At 35.4% G+C, this 22,004-nt stretch overlaps 1 protein-coding gene and 1 long non-coding RNA gene across 13 annotated transcripts in view; one reads left to right on the top strand and one right to left on the bottom strand.

Moving 5' to 3' along the window:
- Window positions 1-21,557, top strand: part of LOC106082568 (electroneutral sodium bicarbonate exchanger 1) — a 132,035-nt gene extending 110,478 nt beyond the window's left edge. For 9 of the 12 annotated variants that reach the window (XM_013245168.2, XM_013245169.2, XM_013245160.2 and 6 more), the window contains 8 exons: window positions 455-686; window positions 1,399-2,209; window positions 3,029-3,163; window positions 3,239-3,741; window positions 3,812-4,124; window positions 5,827-6,069; window positions 13,913-14,172; window positions 14,378-14,697. In XM_013245168.2, the coding sequence (XP_013100622.2) occupies window positions 455-686; window positions 1,399-2,209; window positions 3,029-3,163; window positions 3,239-3,741; window positions 3,812-4,124; window positions 5,827-6,069; window positions 13,913-14,172; window positions 14,378-14,543 (2,663 nt within the window). In that variant the 3' untranslated portion in view covers window positions 14,544-14,697. Of the gene's footprint in view, window positions 1-403; window positions 687-1,398; window positions 2,210-3,028; window positions 3,164-3,238; window positions 3,742-3,811; window positions 4,125-5,826; window positions 6,070-13,912; window positions 14,173-14,377; window positions 14,698-20,816 lie in introns of those variants that run through there. The other 3 variants (XM_013245162.2, XM_013245165.2, XM_013245171.2) reach the window with 3 other exon arrangements.
- Window positions 21,210-21,702, bottom strand: LOC131996375 (uncharacterized). The gene is made up of 2 exons (XR_009397824.1): window positions 21,565-21,702; window positions 21,210-21,313 (listed from the first exon to the last, which is right to left on the bottom strand). It is a non-coding gene; the product is annotated as an uncharacterized LOC131996375 (long non-coding RNA).
- Between the last annotated feature and the right edge of the window lie 302 nt (window positions 21,703-22,004).

Genomic DNA, 22,004 nt, shown 5'->3' with positions numbered 1-22,004 from the left:
TTAAGATTGTCTATCGATTACGATCTATGACATGTTACGATAACGAAAATGATAAAAAAAGGAATTTCTATGCACTAAATCATACTTTCTGTTGCATAAAGATTTCTTGTACAAATAATCTTCAAATGTAAACAACTCTAATATGCATGCTTTCTTATTTATTCTCATTTTTTACCCATCCCTTTTTTACCCTATTTGTAGTTTGTTTTAATTTCTAATAATTTTTTCTTATTTTTATAATTTCTTTTATGTTTAATTTACAACTTTAACCACCCTTCCCAAACTTGGTTGATTTTGAACTTTTAATTTGTTGTTTTCGACTTTTTTGATGGTAATTTTTTTCATGTAAATGTAATTGTTGTTGAAATTGTTTGATATTTGATATGAATTTTGACTTGTAAAGAGAAAAAAGCCAAAAAATTACGTAAAAATAATAAAATGCCTGTTATAACAGAGGACATGATAAAGAGTCCCAGCAGCCAATCGATGCAGAGGAATAGCAGTGGCAATGATCTCAACGACCATCGCGGCAACATGAATTTCATGCGTAAAATACCCCCAGGAGCAGAAGCCAGTAATATATTAGTGGGCGAGGTGGATTTTCTGGAAAAGCCTTTGGCCGGTTTTATACGTTTAAAGGATGCCGCTATAATGGGTGATCTTACAGAAGTGCCAGTACCCACAAGGTAAGTTATACTACGGCCAATTAACTGTCAAACCTCTAAAGTTGAGTCAGTCAAACAAACGGAATTCGCTAGCAGAATCGATTACAAGCTAATGTAAACCATTGACTTAACTGACAATGTCTTAAGCTGCTATTACACGAAACTTGTTATACGAGCTGTCACTTTCTTTATTCATGAGACTTGTCTTATGTACCTCAAATACGAATAGAGCGCGCTCAAATCGGCATGTATTCTCATGGATATTGTATGTTTTTAATAAGCATTTGTCTACATGTATGTTCTGTGAAAAAAAAAGATTTAATATAAAAAATTGCATATATATTTCAAAATCCATTTCTCATATTAAATTTTTCGTACGTATCATGCGATGTGTAAAACTTTCAGAGTTGCTTTTTTTGCAATAACATTTGACAAGTCTAAACGTGAAATAGCAGCTTTAATGGGTTTGCCACTAAGATTTTATAAACCAACAATTTATGGTACGGCAAATCGCTACTCAGGATGCACTAAACAAGGTTGCGGTAAACTATAACCCGAAATGCATTTTTCAGTTCTCTGTAGTTTCCTTTTTGTTTACACTCATTTTTACGATTAATCGGTTCTTATTATCTGTTATTATAGCGATAACTTACCAGTGCAACGTTGCACTGATATTCTTGATATTCTGTATTTTTGACCTTTCTCCTCCATGCCTTTCTCTCACCTTTTACAGATTCATTTTCATTTTGTTGGGCCCTCCGGGAAGTCAAAGCAATTTCCATGAAATTGGTCGCGCCATGGCCACCCTAATGTCAGATGAAATCTTCCATGAGGTTGCCTATCGTGCCCGCAAACGTGATCATTTATTGGCCGGCATTGATGAATTTTTGGATGCTGTCACTGTATTACCTCCCGGTGAATGGGATCCCACCATACGCATTGAACCACCGGCCGCTGTACCATCTCAGGAAATACGCAAACGACCTCCCGAAGCGCCCAAAGAGGCTATCGATGAAGAGGAAATTGAACAGCGTTTGCGCGAGGAATCTGGTCTTTCGAGATCAGGTCGGCTGTTTGGCGGCCTTATAAATGATATTAAACGCAAAACACCATTCTATGTGTCGGATTTTACAGACGCATTTTCCATGCAGTGCATAGCCTCATGGATATTTTTGTATTTTGCCTGTCTCTCGCCCATTATTACTTTCGGTGGTCTTTTGTCACAGGCTACTGGTAAAAATATGGCTGCCATGGAATCTTTAGTCTCCGGTTTTGTATGCGGCATTGGCTATGGCTTTTTCTCGGGACAACCCTTGACCATATTGGGGTCGACGGGTCCGGTGCTGGTTTTCGAAACAATTGTGTATGATTTTTGCCTTAAGCAAGGCTGGGATTATATGACATTCCGTTTCTGGATAGGCACTTGGATAGCTGTGATATTACTGATACTAACAGCAATAGATGCCAGTGCTTTGGTATGCTACATTACAAGATTTACCGAGGAGAATTTTGCCACTCTTATAGCATTTATATTTATTATTAAGGTGAGTAGTACAATTTTTTACCATTACGAGAGTAAAAAGTATCATAGACACTTGAATTTTAAATACCAGAAAATGAAGAAGATTCTTGAGAAACTGGTAGGTTTGTTAGAAAATGATTCTTTGGAAGGTAGAAGTTTCTGGGAAACTATAAGATTCTTGGGAAGCTAGAATGTTCTTGGGAAGGTTCTTGAAAAGCCGAGAAGACCTTGGGAAGATAGAAGGTTGTTATTGGGAAGCCAGAAAGATCTTGGAATATCGAAAGTTCTTGGGGAGATGTAAGACTTTTAGGAAGCTGAAAGGTCCTTGGGTGGTTGGAAGATTCTTGGAAAACTGGGAGCTTCTTGGGTAGCTGAATGCTTCTTGGGAAGCTGAAGACTTCTTGGATTGCTGGAAATTTCTTCGGAAGATGGAAGTTTCTTGGGAAACCGGGGGATTCTTAGTAAGCTGAAAGGTTCTTATAAAGCTGGAAGGTTCTTAGTAAGCTCCAACTTCTTGCAGAGTTGGATGGTTCTTAGTAAGCTGAAAGCTTCCGTTTCTGGAAAGCTGAAAGTTTTTTAGTCGGGAAGCTCATAGCCAAAAAGGTTCTTGCAAACTTAAAAAATTAGTTGTCAACTTGGAAGGTACTAATGAATGTAAAAGGCTTTAGGGTGTTAGAAGGACACTTAAAATTGTATGGGAATGAGATATTTGAAAAATTTGCTAGAATCTTGGGAACATACGATTATTTCAAGTTCTTCCTAGTTTCCCCTTCCTTGCAAAAAGTACACAGCTCCAAAATTAACTTTTGATCATTTTTTTCTTTCCTTCAATTCTTTTCAGGCTGTTGAAAATGTTTTGAAAATAGGCAAAACATTTCCGGTTAATCAAACGATGTATGATTGTGTTTGTACTCCGCCACTGGGTAGTAATGCCACAATTCTGGATTATGCCAAATACAGTAAAGACTACTGTTTAGTAAGTATATGGCAACACAATGTCCCTGTCCAAGCCAAATACAGATTTCCTTATTTTCTTGCATGCTCTTTTCAGGCCAACAATGGAACCTTGGTAGGTTTGGATTGCTCACAACCTGATACCTCAAATATATTCCTCATGTCAGTGCTGCTATTCCTTGGCACATTTATCATATCGACCATTTTGAAGGACTTCAAAAACGCTCTCTTCTTCCCCACCGTTGTGCGCCAATACATTAGTGATTTTTCGGTTATTATAGCCATTGTTAGTATGTCCTTCCTGGATTACATGATGAAAGTTGAAACACCCAAATTGGAGGTGCCACATGAGCTAAAACCTACCTTACCGACACGTGATTGGGTTATACCACCATTTACTGAAAACAATCCTGCATGGTCGGCCATTATAGCCGTCTTCCCAGCCATGTTGGGCACCATACTCATATTTATGGATCAACAGATTACGGCGGTAATTGTTAATCGCAAAGAGAACAAATTGAAAAAGGGTTGCGGCTATCATTTGGATTTATTCGTACTGGCAATTTTAATACAAATTTGTAGTGTTATGGGTTTGCCTTGGTGAGTATTTTGTTAGCAACTATTGTATAACGAAAAAAGAAGAATGCTAAGATGCGTTTTTTTGTTGTAGGTTTGTTGCCGCCACTGTTCTTAGCATAAATCATGTTAATTCATTGAAAAAAGAGTCTGAATGTTCGGCCCCTGGCGAGAAACCCCAATTTTTGGGCGTACGAGAACAACGTGTTACCCACATCCTTATATTCCTTAGCATTGGCCTATCCGTGTATTTAACACCCATTCTGTGTCACATTCCTATGCCTGTGCTATTCGGTGTCTTCTTGTATATGGGCGTAGCCTCATTGAAGGGTTTGCAATTCTTTGATCGTCTGCTTATAATGCTTATGCCAGCTAAATATCAACCGGATTACATGTTCCTGAGACAGGTAAGAAAGCGTCAGATGTATAACACATTGGAGCAAAAACAAATAATAGCAAGAAAAACGATTGTGCAAAATTCAAATCAGCTGATTTTATAGAAGAAAAAACAACTGATTGAATTATAAACGAAAATTGGACACAATTGTGATGAAATCTTAAAAAGGGCAGGGGATTAACTTTCCCACTGTGATTTATTTTTTAAATATTCGGCTTTGATTTTATGTAACACTTGCATTAAAGGTGCACTCTTCGTTCTGACGAAAAACATAATGAAATGAACTGTTTTGGTTGTCAGTTGAATAAAAGCTACTCCAAATTGAATTGTTTTCACAACTTTATTATTTAAACAGCTTTTCTACAATTTAACAGCTTTTCACATTTTTTGATTATGTCATACAAAAATAAGATACTAGTGTGAAAGTAAAAAAGATGAATCGTATGTAAATTGTCAATTTTGACACACATAATAAAATACCAATGACACATAAAAATTGACATGTCATAAGACAAGAACATATAGTGTCATAGAGCCTTAACAGAAGGTAACATAACTTGATATAATAGGAAGGCCCCATGAACATTTAAATATGATAAGATGTTAAAAAAAAAAATTTAATTAGTCTATTTGTTCCCAATGTTCATTGGCAACAAGTGTCTTTCATAAGTGACGTTACCAGGAACCACAGTAACAAAAGCGATCAGTCCACATACATGTTTATACCCATCACCATAGGAAGGGGAGTTTGTTAAACTAGTCATTCCGTTTGTAACACCTCGAAATATTGATCTGAGACCCTATAAAGAATATATATTCTTGATCGTTTTGACATTCCGAGTCTGAAAAAAGATAGCGTCCGAACAAATAAAGATATCCGGTTGAAATTTTGCACTGATACTTCTTTTCAAATTTGGTTATCGCCTACATATAAACCGATCCCTAGTTTTGACTTCTTTAGCACCTAGAAACCCCAATTTTCATCCGATTTGGCTGAAATTTAGCACAAAGACTTCAATGGGTCTTAAAAATGGTATACCTCATATAAACGGTTCTGACTTCTTAAGCCCCTAGAGACCTTAATGTTCGTCCGATTTTGCTGAAATTTGGCACATCTGTTCCGACATTCATTATCTGTGCCAAGTATGATCCGAATCGGTCTATATACCGACATAGCCCCCATATAAACCCATCCAAGGACTTGAGCTCCTATAAGCCTGATTGGGCTAAACATTTGGCACAACTACTTCTGTTATGACTTCCAGCCTCTGTGCCAAGTATGATCAGAATCGATCTACATATTAATAAAGTCTACCTTTAATGCCGATACCCCGATATGACTTCTTGAGACACAATCTACTCCCGTTTTGATTTTTGCAACATTATTCAAATATGAACTAGGTAAATAAAAGGTAATTTTTAGCGTAATCCATGGTGGTGGGTACCCAAGATTCGGCTCGGCCGAACTAGCACGTTTTTACTTGTTTAAGTTTTTGACAGTTCTCGCCATTGAAAATGTCACTTGATCTTTGTTTATTTAAATTTATTGTTTGTTTACGTTTTACATTATTTGTGGCAGATCCAATCACCACATTTTGACATTTTCAATGTTCATGGGCCCTTACCATTTTCCACTAGATAATAATCTCTGAAATTACGAAAAAAGAATTATTTTAAACCTCGACCTTAAATCGTATTCTCTTTTCTTTTAGGTGCCCATTAAACGAGTCCATCTCTTCACCATAATACAATTGGCATGTTTGATATGCCTGTGGCTAATAAAATCCTTCTCCAGTACCTCTATACTCTTCCCACTCATGTTGGTGGTTATGATAGGCATACGCAAGGCTTTGGATTTGGTATTTACGCGACGTGAACTCAAGATACTGGATGATATAATGCCGGAGATGACTAAACGACAGGCAGCAGATGATTTACATCAATTGGATGCTGAGGTGGGATTCTTTAGAAAAATGTTGCCTTGTTTTGGTGGTAGTCGTTCTTCACACACAATCAATGAGAAACCCCATATGAATAGTAGCAAAATCAGCATGAAGAACTCCAGTTTTACACAGGCTAATGAAAAAGAATTGGAGGCTCAAAGTTCCTTGCTTAAGAAATGAACACAAAGAACAAAGAAAACTAAACTCTTCAGTAAATACTCAGTTGGCAACTGAAAGCAATGTTCGAGACATGTTATAGCGCACAAGATAATTATTCGGTTATTTTATAAAAGTCATCTACTGTCATGTTGACTTTGCTACTATTTTTTGCAGCCCTGGAACATAAATGTCGTATTGTACTACATTTGCGTTCCACTTACTGTTCTTTTTTTTAACCGAACTGTGTGTGCGTGTTTTTAAATTTCTTTTCTTAAACCTCTACTACTTTATCTGTGTGTCTGTATACTTTTTGGAAATTATCACCGTAGTTAACGTACTTTTGAACTGCACTGTAGTCGAGAAAAGTTCCCTTCACTACACAATTCATGTTCGTTTTTCTTGGCAATCTATGAAACAAAACAAAAAACTAAGTAACAGTATTTGTTTATTCTTTATGCAATAATTTCTTATTTTTTCTATAAATTTAAGCTTATTTTAAAATTAGTTTTAATTTTATTTAATTTAGTTTGAATGCATTTCTTATATATCAATTCAATGAATTTGAGTTGCCGCATTCTAATGGTAGACCATACGTACATCCATCCCGATTTGTAATGTGTTTCGTTTTTAATTATAAACAAATTAACCTAATAGAAAGATATTTTTAAATGTTTGAATCGAAACAAAATCCATTTTACAAAACAAAAATAGAAAAAGGAAAAGATCATGTTCTATCAATATCAATTCGTTGTTCACAGAATGGGCCGTTCACACTTTAAGGTTATGTGAAAAATAATTCAAGGGCTAAATAAAAACTAGCCAACTCAAGAAAAAGTAAACGATTAACAGCACAAAGTTTCGTGATATCGATAGTAAATTATTGATATTGATCCAAGTAAAGCCTATAACATAGCCATGGCCTTTATGCATTGATAAAAAGAATGTATCGATATCTTTGAATACCGGTCAAATTTATTTGGATAAAAAATACTTTTAATTATAATAATATTTTTAATATATTTTTTAACTTAATAAAATACTTTTTAAATATTTATTATAACAACCATACAACTTTTTGTTTGAACCAAGACAAGTGGAAATTACGATTTATCGGTTATCATTACAATACTGAGCTGTTCTCGCAAGATAGCCATCCAGTTTTATTTTGCGCTGCAAATCTATCCAGTACATCCGACTTGCAGTGGTACGAAATTAAATAAAACAGATGTCCCCTGGTTCTCGTCTTTTACTCTCCACAACTATTTGTCTTAAAGTGTGAACGTCCCATTAAAAGAAACCCCAACTATCATATTTGTTTTATTTTAGTTTTTTTTTTTTTTTTGTTCGTAAACGATTTTTTGTTGTTTAGTAACGAACGTTGTACTGCTAAGTCAATATAGGAAAAGTACCTAATGCGTATTATATATAATGATTATACATGCAAACATTTTATATTTACATAGTTTTGTATACATATATAATATTATAGAGAAAAGACAACGATTCTACAATACCAGTCCGCATATATATATATACATTTATATATTATAAATAATAAAAATAAAAAATAGAACAATTGACAAAGAAAATGCCCAATCGAATTTTATATAAACCACTTGTTGTTTGAAAATAAACTCAAGTAAGCTCAAAGCCCGAGAGAAAAAAAATAATAACAAACCTTACACTAACCAATGAAACATGCACAGAAAACGAAAAGTTGCTATTGAAAGTCGCTATATGTTGTACGACAAATCTTTAAGTCTAAAATTTTAAAGAAGCAACTAACGCGCCCTCTTTTTCAACCAAAAACAGCTTAAACCATGTTTCCACTAGAGCCCAAATCCACTTGATTTGAGATAATCTCCAAAAACCTTTTCCACTACAATTAATGCGGTTTTATTTGTCAACAGTAACGTTTTTGACAAATAGCAATTTTTATTGTGTTCAGCATATACATTGCGGTCAGCAATTAAGTTTGTGAAACGATTTTATTAAATTAGTACAAAATTTTACAATTTCAATAAGAAATTGTCAGATGTTAAGTAAAAGTGCTGCCCTAAAATCACAATAGTAACCTGTATTCAATGCAAACGCAGTGTTGCATTTTAATTTGGAAGATTTGCTGCAAATCTCCTCAAATAAGTAGAATTGCTCACATTGAAAAAGTATCGGAAACCACGTTGTAAAACACGAGATTTTCGCAATCTCGTCGCAAATCTTGATTTGCTCCAAGTGGAAACATGGTATTAAATGAAGTATGAAAATATATTCATTTACTGGTAGTGGCAGTTGCCTAATAACAAAATATTGAGTGCACTATTTGTCAGTGATTAGTGCAACTCTGATTTGTTTCTGTTTACGGTACACTACCTAGTAATTATGTCATGTTCAGTATTGCAGCCTAAAACAAATAAAAAGGCGTTTGGATACCCACCACCTCGGGTATATATGTAAACCACCTTTCGTCAAAATCCGGAGAAAAATGCATACCTTATACCCCATAAAAACTATATCGAAATATGTTCCGATTTGGACCAAGTACTAATAAGTACAAGTCATTGTTGAATTGGTCTTTTTAGTAGTTATATCTAAAAATAAACCGATCTGAACCATATACAACATGGATGTCGAAAACCCTAACATAAGTCGCTGTGTCAAATTTCAGTGAAATCGGATTATAAATGGGCCTTTCAAGGGGCCAAGAATTTGAATCTGGATCGATTTGGACAAAGTTGCAGAAAAATGTGGAAGTGCCTATCACAACTCACTGTCCCACATTTCGGCGAAATCGGACAATAAATGCGCCTTTTATGGACCCGAAACCTTAAATCGAAAGGTCGGTCTATATGGCAGCTATATTTAAATCTGGACCGATCTAGACCAAATTGAAGAAGGATGTCTAAGGGCCTAACACAACTCACTGTTTTAAATTTCAGCAAAAATCTGATAATAAATGTGGCTTTTATGGGCCTAAGGCCCTAAATCGGCTAATCGGTCTATCATGACATAGTCCGATATAGGCCATCTTCGAACTTAACCTGCTTATGGACAAAAAAAAGAATCTGTGCAAAGTTTCAGCTCAATATCTCTATCTTTTAAAGACTGTAGCGTGATTTCAGCAGACAGGCGGACAGACGGACGGACATGGCTAGATCGTCTTAGGTTTTTACGCTGATCAAGAATATATAATCGTTATCCGATTAATCGATCATTCATAACTTTTCAAATAATTGAGCAATTGAAAATGATACATTTTCAAATAAACAAATCCAATTCCAATCTTAAAAAAAAAACTGACTTGGACATGTAGAAAGTCATGCCTATAGCCTTAGTTAAACATCAAACTTGGTCATAGCCTGCCATACGAAAAGTTCCTTTCTCCTTCTTCTGCTATTTCCTCAAGAGTTTCTTTTCTTTAAATAATACTCTCGGAATAGGTTCCTTTAATGAAGACAGAAAACTTTCTGAGCTGGGAAATATGCATTTTCCTCACCACGTCGAGCTTCGCCACCATCTCAAGAAATGGGGATACGTTCAATGCGTTTCCTTAGAGTCTAAATGCAACCTGATATTGCGAACTGTAGCATTAGGATGTCGCCACGGTACTTGCAGCTCATGAATTAAATGGATGGATTCTCTCCAAGGGTTCAACAACTGTTCCAAAATCTGCTTGTTAATCCGAATTTCCATTTGAAATGGTTTTGCTTCCTAACTACTTTAGCCCAAGAGGGCAGCTCTTTACCACTATTAGGGACCATCTTCCTCTTTCAGAATAATTTTGGAGCCATTTTGAGAGCTGCAATGTTTTTATTAAACACGTGCGCCTTCTTCCTACTTGAATCACAAGAAAAGTGCCTTTGTCCTTCTCCTCCCTGTGGAAGGCCTCCCAATTCTCCACGACCAAGCCTTCGTTTTGCCTGCCTAAAACTTTTAGCATGCATTCCGTCGCGATTTTGACACCCCATTTTGTGAAGGCCGTCGGCTTTGTGAGGCATAAAATATTCTTCTTCCTCGCCAAGTCGAGCTTTGCGCCTCACCATGGAGTGGGGAAATGCACAACAATCTCCTGTTGCGAACCGCAGCATCAGGACGTCTCAACTGTAGTCGCAGCTCATAAATTACATTTGTCTGTTGTGCCTCCTGGCTATTTTGGCCACTCTCAGCGATCTCTTCCGAGAGGGCCACAGCCTTTCCTGACGACCTAAGGGACGAGCGCACTTCCTTTGCACTTGATCCAACTCTGTCAAAAAAGCAAGGAATTTTGTCCATGAACATTCCACTAAGGAACAGGGGCAAACTTCTCACGTTTCAATGAGTGCAGTCCGATTCAAGTTTTAAGCTAAATTATAGCCGAACGGCGTGCCGCAGTGCGACCCCTCTTTGGAGAGAAGTTTTACATGGCATAGTACCTCACAAATGTTGCCAGCATTAGGAGGGGAAAACCACGCCTGAAATTTTTTTCTGATGGTTTCACCAGGATTCGAATCCAAGCGTTCAGCGTCATAGGCGGACATGCTAACCTCTGCGCTACGGTGGCCTTTAATCCTCTGTCTCCCTCCTTAAAATGCTGCTTGAAGTTTTTAGTTGAAGATTACTTGAAGGGAACGAGCTCTTTTTCAGCGATTTCTCGGTGTTCTACTCTTCAGGAGAACTCATCCCCATACCAGCTTCGGCAGAAGTGTTTGAAGTATCTATTGTATACCTTAGACAACGTATTTTTACGCAAGATTGCCCCGGCGCTAATCTTCTTTCGTTTCCTTCATTGTGCTTTGGATAGCTTTTTTGATTTTGTTGTGAGCTTAGCGATGTTTTCGCTTACTTTTACTATCATTCTGCTGGCATCTACTTTCGATTTGGCTGCAATGACCGTTTGATGACATCATCATTTTCTTATTCAGAATCGGAAACTTCACCTGTATTTAAAAGCTTCGCATCCTCTTGGGGTTTCCTTATTTATTAGCTTGACGGCTGGCTGAGGGCTTGAAGCATTACTCTCGATTGTAGGTGCCAAGGCACCCACACCTGCAGGAGTGTGTCCGCGACTACAGGATCTCGACGACTCGCAACTCTTAGACCGATCAAGCGTCATCGGTACTGGGGTTATTACCCCCTGCACCTTAAATGTTTTTCTTCATGCTTAATGTCAATGTTGATTTTTTATACCCTCCATTATTTTTCAACTTTTAAAGAAAAGTTTTCCTATGGTGAAAGACTTTTTAATGAATTTAAGGAAATTTTTGTGCAGTATGTCCATAACATTGCGACAAACAACTTTTAATGAAGATCAAACTTTAGCAATTTACTTTGAAAAGAAGACCTAATTGTACCTTAAATAAAGAAACAGAAATAATTCCTACAAATAGGAGCGTACTTTTTACTACTTCCAGGCACTTCGCATACCACACTCTACAATGTCCCGATACTATCCTAATTTTCTCTTCTAAGAGTTATTTATCATAAAATGTATTTCACATCATGTTCAATTCAATCTTTAGTCTTTTTATACCCACCACCGAAAGTATATTCGTTTTGTCATTCCGTTTGCAACACATCGAACTATCCATTTCCGACCCTATAAAGTATATATGTATATTCTTGATCAGCTGAAAAATCGAAGACGATCTAGCCATGTCCGTCCGTCTGTCTGTTGAAATCAGTCTTTAAAAATAGAGATATTGAGCTGAAATTTTGCACAGATTCTTTTTTTGACCATAAGCAGGTTAAGATCGAAGATGGACTATATCGGACTTTATCTTGATATAGCCCCCATATATACCGATCCGCCGATTTAGTGTCATAGGACTATAAAAGCCACATTTATTATCCGATTTTGCTGAAATTTGGGACAGTGACTTGTGTTAGACCCTTAAACACCCATCTTCAATTTCGCTCAGATCGGTCCAGATTTGGATATAGCTGTCATATAGACCGATCTCTCGATTTATGGTTTTGGGCCCATAAAAGGCGCATTTATGGTCCGATGTAGCCGAACTTTGGGACAGTAAGTTCAATTGAGGCCCTTCGACATCCATCTTCAATTTGGCTAAGATCGATCAATATTTGCATATAGCTGTCATTTAGACCGATCTCTCGATTTAAGGTTTTGGGCCCATAAAAGACGCATTTATAGTCCGATGTCGCCGAACTTTGGGACAGTGAGTTGTGTTAGGCCCTTCGACATTCTTATTCAATTTGGCTCAGATCGGTCCAGATTTGGAAATAGCTGCCATATAGACCGATCTCTCGATTTAAGGTTTTGGGCCCATAAAAGGCGCATTTATTGTCCGATATCGCCGAAATTTGGGACAGTGAGTTGTGTTAGGCTCTTCGACATTTTTCTGAAACTTGGCCCAAATCGGTCCAGATTTAGAAATAGCTGGCATATAGACCGATATCTCGATTAAACTCTTGGCCCCATAAAAGGTACATTTATAATCCGATTTCACTGAAATTTGACACAGTGACTTATGTTAGGCTTCTCGACAACCGTGTTGTATATTTGAATAAAGGTGGTTTAGATATATACCCGAGGTGGTGGGTGTCCGAAGATCGGCCCGGCCGAACTTAACGCCTTTTTAATTGTTATAGTACTTAATTAGCATTTTTGAAGGACAATATACAACGACCGACAATTTCAATTATTAAGAAATATTAGTGTAAGGGTTTGACACAAAATAGATTTATTTTCAAAACTTATAATTTATTTTTATAAATTATAAGCAAACTTGAAATTATATTCAAATATAGGGGAATCTTATAAAAAGTGCATACATAAATAACGAACAAATTAAAAATAAATTCCAGAAAATATAAAATAATCCTTCAAACTGAACTTTATTTTCTCCCTTATTTGTAGTATATTTTTTATTGGTCTTAAATTTCTGTTAGTTTTTGTTTAGTTTGAAATCGTAGAATAATCCTAGGTGCATTCAATGCCTGTTCATATTTCTAGATTAACCTTGAAAAATCATCCTTTCATAATAATTGCCGTCGCGCGTCGTCGTTTTGGCGAAGGATGACTGTCCAGGGTTAAGAATAGAGTACAGTGTTGGCAACTCTAATGTATGTTTGTTGTACAAGAAGAACCTATAAGAATAGTCCATATTTTGTGTAGATGTTGCAGGGCAAAAGTATATTTTACACACAAAATTTCAACAAAAATTAAGAAAACATTTTAGATATATATAATATTATGATATATATTTAAAAATCAACTTTCATCCAAATCGGATAGAGTTCAAAAGTGAAATAAGCAGACCAGTTTGTATAGCAGGTGTCTTAGGAATCAATATGGTCCATATACAATCTCCAACGACCTGCACCAATAAGAGTAACATTGCAAAATTTCAGGTGGATAGCTTTATTCCCTCGATAGTTATCTCAATTTAGACTGACAGATGGTTGGGTGGTTCAAACGATATGTGGTTTCAGTCACCATGTTGCTTACTTAACATGTGCTAGATCGAACGGTATTTATTTGTAGTTGCCAACATTTTGTAAAAATCCTTCTGATTAATCTCTAAGTATGAACGGCCCTTAGGTATGCTCCATCACATTATACATTCTCAACCACAAACACTACAATTTTATCAATTTGGTTCACGCGTAGGCTTGATTTTATATAAATACTATACTAAAAAATCTATAAAAACTGTGAAAAAAACAACAAAAACAAAACCTATCCTTTAATTTTAAGGATCACCATGACAAATATGAGAAATTCAACTCCTCAATAAATCCAGGACCCACCACCATTCACATTCCCTTAAGAGTTGAATCCACCACCGAAACAACATCAGGAATGCAACCTAAAACTTTAAGTTTACCCCTAAATGTACCCCAAGAGATCCAAAGAAACAGCATATGGCAACAATTGCACGAAGATGGTGGCGGTTCCACTGATCAATTAATTATACCCATAAATTTTAAGGTGCGACAGATAAATGGCAGTCATAAGTAAGTTCTTAACGTTTTGTACAGTGAATAAAAAAAACACAATTATAGAAACCCATTTTTAACAACATTTACCACAAATGCTAGATATGTAACATGTAATATGTATGTATGTTTGCTTTATTTTGTATTTTTTTCCTTTTCTTCATGTTATCATCCACATAAAAAAAAACTAATGAAAAATTAAAAAAAAAATCACAATGTTAAGTAATCAACGTTTATCCACCATGAACGAGGAAGAGGAAATTTTAACCACTCCCAATAGAGCCATCAACGATGTATCATCATTGAGAAGTGAAGCAGCCAATGCAAATGGCACCAATAGAACGCCAAGTAACGCGGAGCAAAGTAAAAATATTATCACGCCCGTCTGAATTGAAGTCAATGAAAATTATCAATAACAAACATAACATAGCAAGCAAACACAAAATACGCTACAGAGTAATAAAGGAATGCTGTTTTAACTTTTGCTAGCTATTATTGTAATTTGGTAAATAAAAATACGGTCAATTAGTCTTAAAATTTAAACAGCCACTGAAACGCACATGATATTTTGTATATTTTGGTGAACCTCACCTAGAACGACTTAAAGACCATTTTTATATGAAGTCTTTTGTATACTTTTTGTGCAATTGCTAATGAAGATCCTTACATTTGAACAAACATGGCAGAACATTTGTTCCACTAGGCGACCTCAGAATAATTTCCAAACTCCACGACCTTCTGCGCTCCTTCTAGAAATATCTCAAAGGATATGATAGGCTTAGAAGCGTGTCCCAATGGAAAGACTAGTTTTAGAAACCTTTCCGAAAGGAAAAACTAGGCTTAATACCATAGGAAATGGTAGTTAAAGAACCATTTTTCAAAAGAAAGGGTAGTTTTAGTACCTTTTCCCAAAATCAAAGATTAGCATGAACATCCTTTTCCAAACGAAAGGATGCTTCTCCAAAGGAAAGGGTAGTTTTAGTAACCTTCCCTAAAAGAAAGGGTAGTTTTAGTAACCTTCGCCAAAGGAAAGAGTAGTTTTAGTAACCTTCGCCAAGGGACGGTGTAATTTTACTACCCTTTCCTAAAGGAATGTGTAGTAAGACTACCCTTTCCCAAAGGAAAGTGTAGTAAAACTACCTTCTCCCAAAGGAAAGTGTAGTGAAACTACCCTTTCCCAAAGGAAAATGTAGATAAACTACCCTTTCCCAAAGGAAAATGTAGATAAACTACCCTTTCCCACTGGAATGTAGTAAAACTACCCATTCCCAAAGGAAAGTGTAGTAAAACTACCCATTCCCAAAGGAAAGTATAGCAAAACTAACCTTGCCCAAAGGAAAGATTAGTTTCCCATTCCAGTGGGAATGGGACTTTTAGTACCCTTCCCCAATGGCAAGGGTAGTTTTAGTACTCTTCCCCAATGAAGAGGGTAGTTTTAGTATCTTGCCCCAATGGAAGGGGTTGTTATGATACACTTCTTCAATGGAAAGGGTAGTTTTAGTACTCTTCCCCAATGGAGAGGGTAGTTTTAGTACCTTTCCCAAATGGAAGGGATTGTTATGGTACCCTTTTCCAATGGAAAGGGTAGTTTTAGTATCCTTCCCCAATGGAGAGGATAGTTTCAATGGAAAGGGTAGTTTTAGTACCCTTCTCCAATGGAAAGGGTAGTTGAAGTATCATTCCCCATAGGAAAGAGTAGTTCAGTGCCCTTCCCCAATGGAAAGGGTAGTTTTAATAAGCTTCCCCATCGGAAAGCGTACTTTAAGTACTCTTCCCCATTGGAAAGGGTAGTTTTAGTACCCTACCCCATTCGAAAGGGTAGGTTTAGTATCCTTCCCCATTGGAAAGGGTACTTTTAGTACCCACTCTCATTGGAAAGGATAGTTTTAGTACCCTCCCGCATTGGAAAGGGTAGTTTAGTACCCCCCCCCCCCCTTGGAAAGGGCAGTTTTAGTACCCTTCCCCATTGGGAAGGGTGGATTTAGTACCCTTCCCATTAGGGAAAGGTACTTAAACAACCGTTTTGTATCTTATTGACTTAAAATTTTAATCTTTCACACAGCATGCTCGTGAGTATCATCTATGCGATAGGTTGGACACTTATCCCTCTGTAGTTGGCACATAGTATGTTGCCTACGCACAATGCCAATTACGTTTATGCGTTTTTCTGGCCTTAGTTTGTAGCTCCTGGTCTTAAATAGTTCAGCTGGCAACTCATCGGCTCCTCGTGCCTTGTTGTTTTGCAATTAGGTGTCTTCTACTTGGATCTAATTGTGACTAGGCGATATATATTCTATACCATCAGGAATTGCTTCTGCAGTATTTTTGTCGGCGCCACTATTACATACTAGCAGCTGGATAAAATGGTTATTCCATATGCTCCTGTCACTGCAGGAGGATGTGCTTCTACCAAAGGTAAGGGCTTGATTCCTTGACAAAATTTCCGTACTTCGTTCTGGCTATTGTACATCTCAAATCGCGAAAATTCACGTCTTTTCCCTTTCTTTATGTGGAATAGGCCTTTTTTCTCTCTCCTTTACTCCCGATACCTTTGCAATATTCGATTGTTGCATCATGCCGAGGCTCAAATCCTGACGAAAACATCAGAAAATTTTCAGCGGTGTTTATTCCCTCCAAATATTTGCGACATTTGTGAGGATATATGTCATGTTACATGTCGCCTACCTCATCATTAAGATTAAATCTCTAATCGCACAACACAATGGAATGTTCATGGTCGTGTTTGAAATTTTTGTCTGCCACTAAACATTTATTATGTTTTTAATGGGGCGTTTCCACTAATTGTCTTCTACAATTGACACTTCCTAGTATTGGTAGTTTGAGAACAAAGCAAGAATTTAAAAAAAATTTAAAAAACCAAATACATATATGCTATACCATAACATTAGTTATTGGTATATAAAAAATAATGATTAAATTAAAAGATTTTATAAAAATTAGGAAGCTAATAAAATGAAATTTAGCTTAAGTAATGAATATATACAAAAACGATCTGATGAAATAAACACAAGTGTTTGTAATTGAAGAAAATCATAAGTGTCTATTAATTTTCCGTATTTAGGAAAATATAAATGAAAAATTATATAACTTTTAAATATACACATGTAGATAACCAAAAAAGAAATTATATAAAGATGTAACCTTGTAGAATTACCGACCTAATAGTTTCACGATAAACCGGTAATTTCATCGGCAATTAAGACGAATAGACATAGTGGAGGATATAAAAAACATTTCAACATACAAAAATTTTTCATTGTTATCATTTTGTTTTGTTAAAATTTCCTATTTCTGAAATCTCAGACAAACGTTAGTTTTACTTATGTTTCTCTAGTAGAGGTTACAGTTTATTCAAATGTCAGGATTATTTTCAGTTACCAATTAAACCTCGTTTACACTGCTCTTTAAATCCAGATTTAATGGCTGGATCATCTGTTTTCCCTTTATAAAATCAGCTGACTAAAACCTTAAATCCGGATTTAATGAGCAGTGTAAACGGGGTTTTAGTTGTACAAAAAAGTTGATTGATATCTATCATGCTATACCGTTGCATTGGATAGTCAAGGCCCTGTTTTATTTTTATAGGATACAGTGCAAGTCACGTGTTATCGCATGATATCGATGGCTATATATGAGTAGTGGAATTCAGTAAAGTATTTTAACGAAACTAGTTTAGTTAAAAAAGCGATAAAAGAAAAGTTTACGAATTTGGTATTCAGTAGCCACTTTTAACGATAATCGACATCATAAAAATCAGCTGTTTTCGCCAACGAATAGAAAATCGTTAACTAAACGACGGACAATTATTTAGTGTTTACTTTATTGATGGGCAATAGAGTATTTTCCTCTTCTTTTTTTTTCTTAACACATTTCGGGTGAGTTTGCACAATCAATTAATAAGCGCGGTAGCGTTCGTTTCATAAAATGAAAAAAAAAAATACGTAAAAGTTTTATACGAATAAATTGGCATTGATAACACTTTTCCTAAATAATTGTGTACATTTTATTTAGATTTGTGATGTTTTTAAGTTCAAATTAGAAGAATTTCAGGCTTTGGGAAGAATTATTTATTATTTTTGCCTATTCCTCTTTGTGCTTTTGGTTTTTTTTGGTTAGAGTTGCCAAAGAGAAAAAGTAGATAAGGATTTCTGTTAACTAGGATTTAGAGAATAACATAATCGTTAAGGCAAACGATTTTTTGTCGACAAATTTAACTAAACGCTTTTCGTATAAGTTACGGAATTGCGGTACAGGACTCACTTACCAAAGGTTACGTCACTTTCGCAACCTGTTTAATGAATTCTGACTATATACATAGTACATTTGATTTACCGTGGACAATGCTAAATTATAACAGAGCCTATACCACTGGGTGGAAATGTCATATGCTTACAAACATGGACGCGCAATGGATCGTTTACACATAGAGAGTTTGATATTAATTTGTTCCCACAAAATTTAAGAGATTGCACACAAACATATAAGTAGTTCACACATTGTCATAAGTTATTTTGAAAATTATTTTAATATCCTTATGAGATTCGTTTTAACCTAATATATGTAGTTTTATATATGCTAGCCTACAGATAACATCAGTATTTTAGCATTTTAGTCCACATATGTATACACATGTACAACAAATTTGTAATTGTAAACATATTGATATACATTCCAATCTAAAGATATATGAATTATTACCGAATGTAAACCATGGCAAAATAAAAAGAAACATTTCCAGTATTTCTTCCAAATGGTTTTATTGACTACTAGCTTTCAATCCAATTATTGTTTGCGGAAAGTGACGTAACCTTCTATTAGTCACCCCTTTGCATTTTTGACAGAAAGGCAGTCTATGACTTGACTCACTCAAACATCTGTTTTTCTAATATGAAAGCAGCTGATTTTGTATTATAAGCTGACGAAAATCGATCACGATCAAGGACGAAACAGAAAATAAAACTTATTTGTTTTTGATGACTGAAAAAGAACGTTATTCTGTGTTGCCATATGTAAATTTGTGTGTTTTAACTTTTCCGACGTCAACGCGACACACGAAATAACTCACAACACGCTCATTCTGTTTCGGGCTTCAGTGATACAAAGTTAGTGGGACATGACCCGACAGGGTTCTCTAATAGAAGGTAACGTTACTTGCGAAAACATAAAGTGGAAAGGCCCTATCAACATTGAGGATGTAAAAATATACCGATTGAAAATGCCACAAAAAAGGAAAACATGGTACAATTAAGAGGAAGCGTCATTAGCACAACAACACAAATCTACCCCAAACGAAACTACCTTGAGTGGAAAATGCCATAAATTAAAATGTCAAAGTGGTTTTAGAAATAAACTTTGTTATCCAACTTATATTCGTTTTATATTTGTATTTTCATCATTATAACACTGTTTTGTTGCATATATATAGAATATAGGATCAAATAGAATATCTTCTAAAGATTTTAGAAAAAAATCACATCTGTTTTATCAAGCCTTTGACATTTAGATTTACTGCAAAATGAAAACAAAAATAAAAAATTGTAGCTGTTCGCATGACCTCATCCTGGTTAGAAAAGAGCAAACTGGCACCTTCAATGGCGAATACTGTCAAATATTCAAAAAATGTATGCAGGCTTTCTACAACCTTATGTAAGCTGCTATTACACGATAAGACTTTTCATATGAGCTGTTATAAGTCTGTCTTATGACATGAGGTGTTTTGAAGTTCGAATTTTCAAACTTAAATTGATAGCAGCAATATTTTTAAAAGCATTTTTATTGTGATAGGCGGTTTTATTATTGAAACCATTTTATTAAATTCTACTTCAACATTTAATAATTTCAATTATAAAATGTCAGGTGTTTCGAAAATGTCCTGTCGAAAATACCGATAATAACCGGTATTCACTGCTAGCCCAATTGAATATTTACTCACACTGAAAATGCATGGGAAACCTTGTTGCAAAGCACGATATTTCCATAATCTCTTCGCAAATCTAGATTTGCAATAAGTGTAAACATGATATAAAGGCAGTAGCCCAACAACAACGAAATAAACTATACAACCCTGTGGGGATGATGGCATAAATTCCCACTAGACTGGCAAATTTGAGTACACTGTCAAATTGACATTTTAGTTTTTATTTGCATTATTATGTGTAACAGCCAAACGTTAAAAATATAATATGTGAAAAAAGAAGCTAAATCTGAGAAATCTTTAACATCCAAACAAAGAATTTAAAGTTCTATTGGGATTTGGATACAACTCTGAAAATTACAAATTCCATCAGCTGGGCTAGTGAGTGACTTGTATAAATTTACCCACCTTTAAAGGATACTTCTACATCAACACCATACACATATTTGAAAATGTATCCACTTATCATTTACAGTGCTGCTTCAAGGCAAGTATCATTAAAACAATCATCTGTGTAAAAACATTTAAATCCCAGCAATTATTACATAGTCTATCAAACTAAAGTAATTTAGAATTGCATGATTGTGGTCTCTATCCAAAGTAAATTTGTAACTCCGTCTTTAATTGTTCATTTAATGTTAGTCTTTTTATGTCTAATTTGAAAAAATTTATAACTTTGAAAAAATTGTTTTGTATGTACCACTTCTCACATTTGTGTAAATTTCAGCACAAAGCATCTGATACGTCAGTACGAAAATGGGACCGATATACAGATAATAGACGCTTCTACGTATCGCCAACAGAAACATCCGTTTGAGACTATGGTGTGATCCAGGCCTTCCCACATACCCCCCACCCATCTGTGAAGATCAGCAGCACCAATGATAGTTTTTAGTTTCATGTACGAATATTTATTAAAAAAAAGTTCCTCCCAACCTACCAGGACCAGTGTGCCATAATAATACAGCAACGATGTCATCATTTCAGAACACACAAACACATATTTTTTACAGAAAAATAAATTAAATCTCCAAAAAATATATTCCATGTTCTGGTATAAGGCAATCAACAAAATATTGTACAAAGCCAATACCTTCCACTCATTATCAAATGTTTAGTGTCTCCACCAGGATTCACTAATAGAAGGTTGCACCACTTGCAGAAAACTAAATGTGGAAACGCCCAATGAACATTAAAAATGTCAAAATATGCCGTTTAATAATCCTAGAAATAGGGAAAGACGTAAATAAAATCGAATGTAATCAAAGAGAAAATTTTTATCATGTCAAAAATTCAAAAATTTATGTGTCGGCTAATTGCTTCCCGCAACCTTGTTTAATGAATCCTGTTCGTGTACATTGTTTTATTAACCAAATCCATTTGTGTTTCATAATAAAATGTTGCCGTGGAAATAGGGGCATTTGTAAGTATTTTTCCAAAATAAAGTGTGTTTATTGTTAAGATTTTACACCCACCATCTATTCTGGTTAAATTATAAAGTTGTGAAAACAATTAATTTTGGGGTTGCTTTTGTCCGACTGACAACAAAAACAGCTGATTTCTTTATGTTTTTGTCAGAAAAAATAGAACACGCTCTAATCGAATTATTTTGAAATGTGATTGTCAGTCATATGTACGCCACTTTAATAAATTCAAAATTTGGATTGTAATAAGACGAAAACATAAAGTGTGATAGCAGCTTTAATTATTTTTAATTTTGCGCCCATATACCCCGTTAGCACTGCTCTTTAAATCCGGATTTAATGGCTCGATCATCTGTTTTCCCATTATAAAATCAGCTGACGAGAGTCTTAAATCCGGATTTAATGATGATTAATGATTGTACGCCACTTTAATAAATTCAAAATTTGAATTGTTATAAGACGAAAACATATAGTGTGATAGCAGCTTTAAT

The sequence above is a fragment of the Stomoxys calcitrans genome, chromosome 3, assembly GCF_963082655.1.
Source record: "Stomoxys calcitrans chromosome 3, idStoCalc2.1, whole genome shotgun sequence".
NCBI classification, from domain to species: domain Eukaryota; kingdom Metazoa; phylum Arthropoda; class Insecta; order Diptera; family Muscidae; genus Stomoxys; species Stomoxys calcitrans.
Note: the sequence above shows the minus strand (reverse complement) of the source record. Positions and strands in the feature narration are given on the sequence as shown.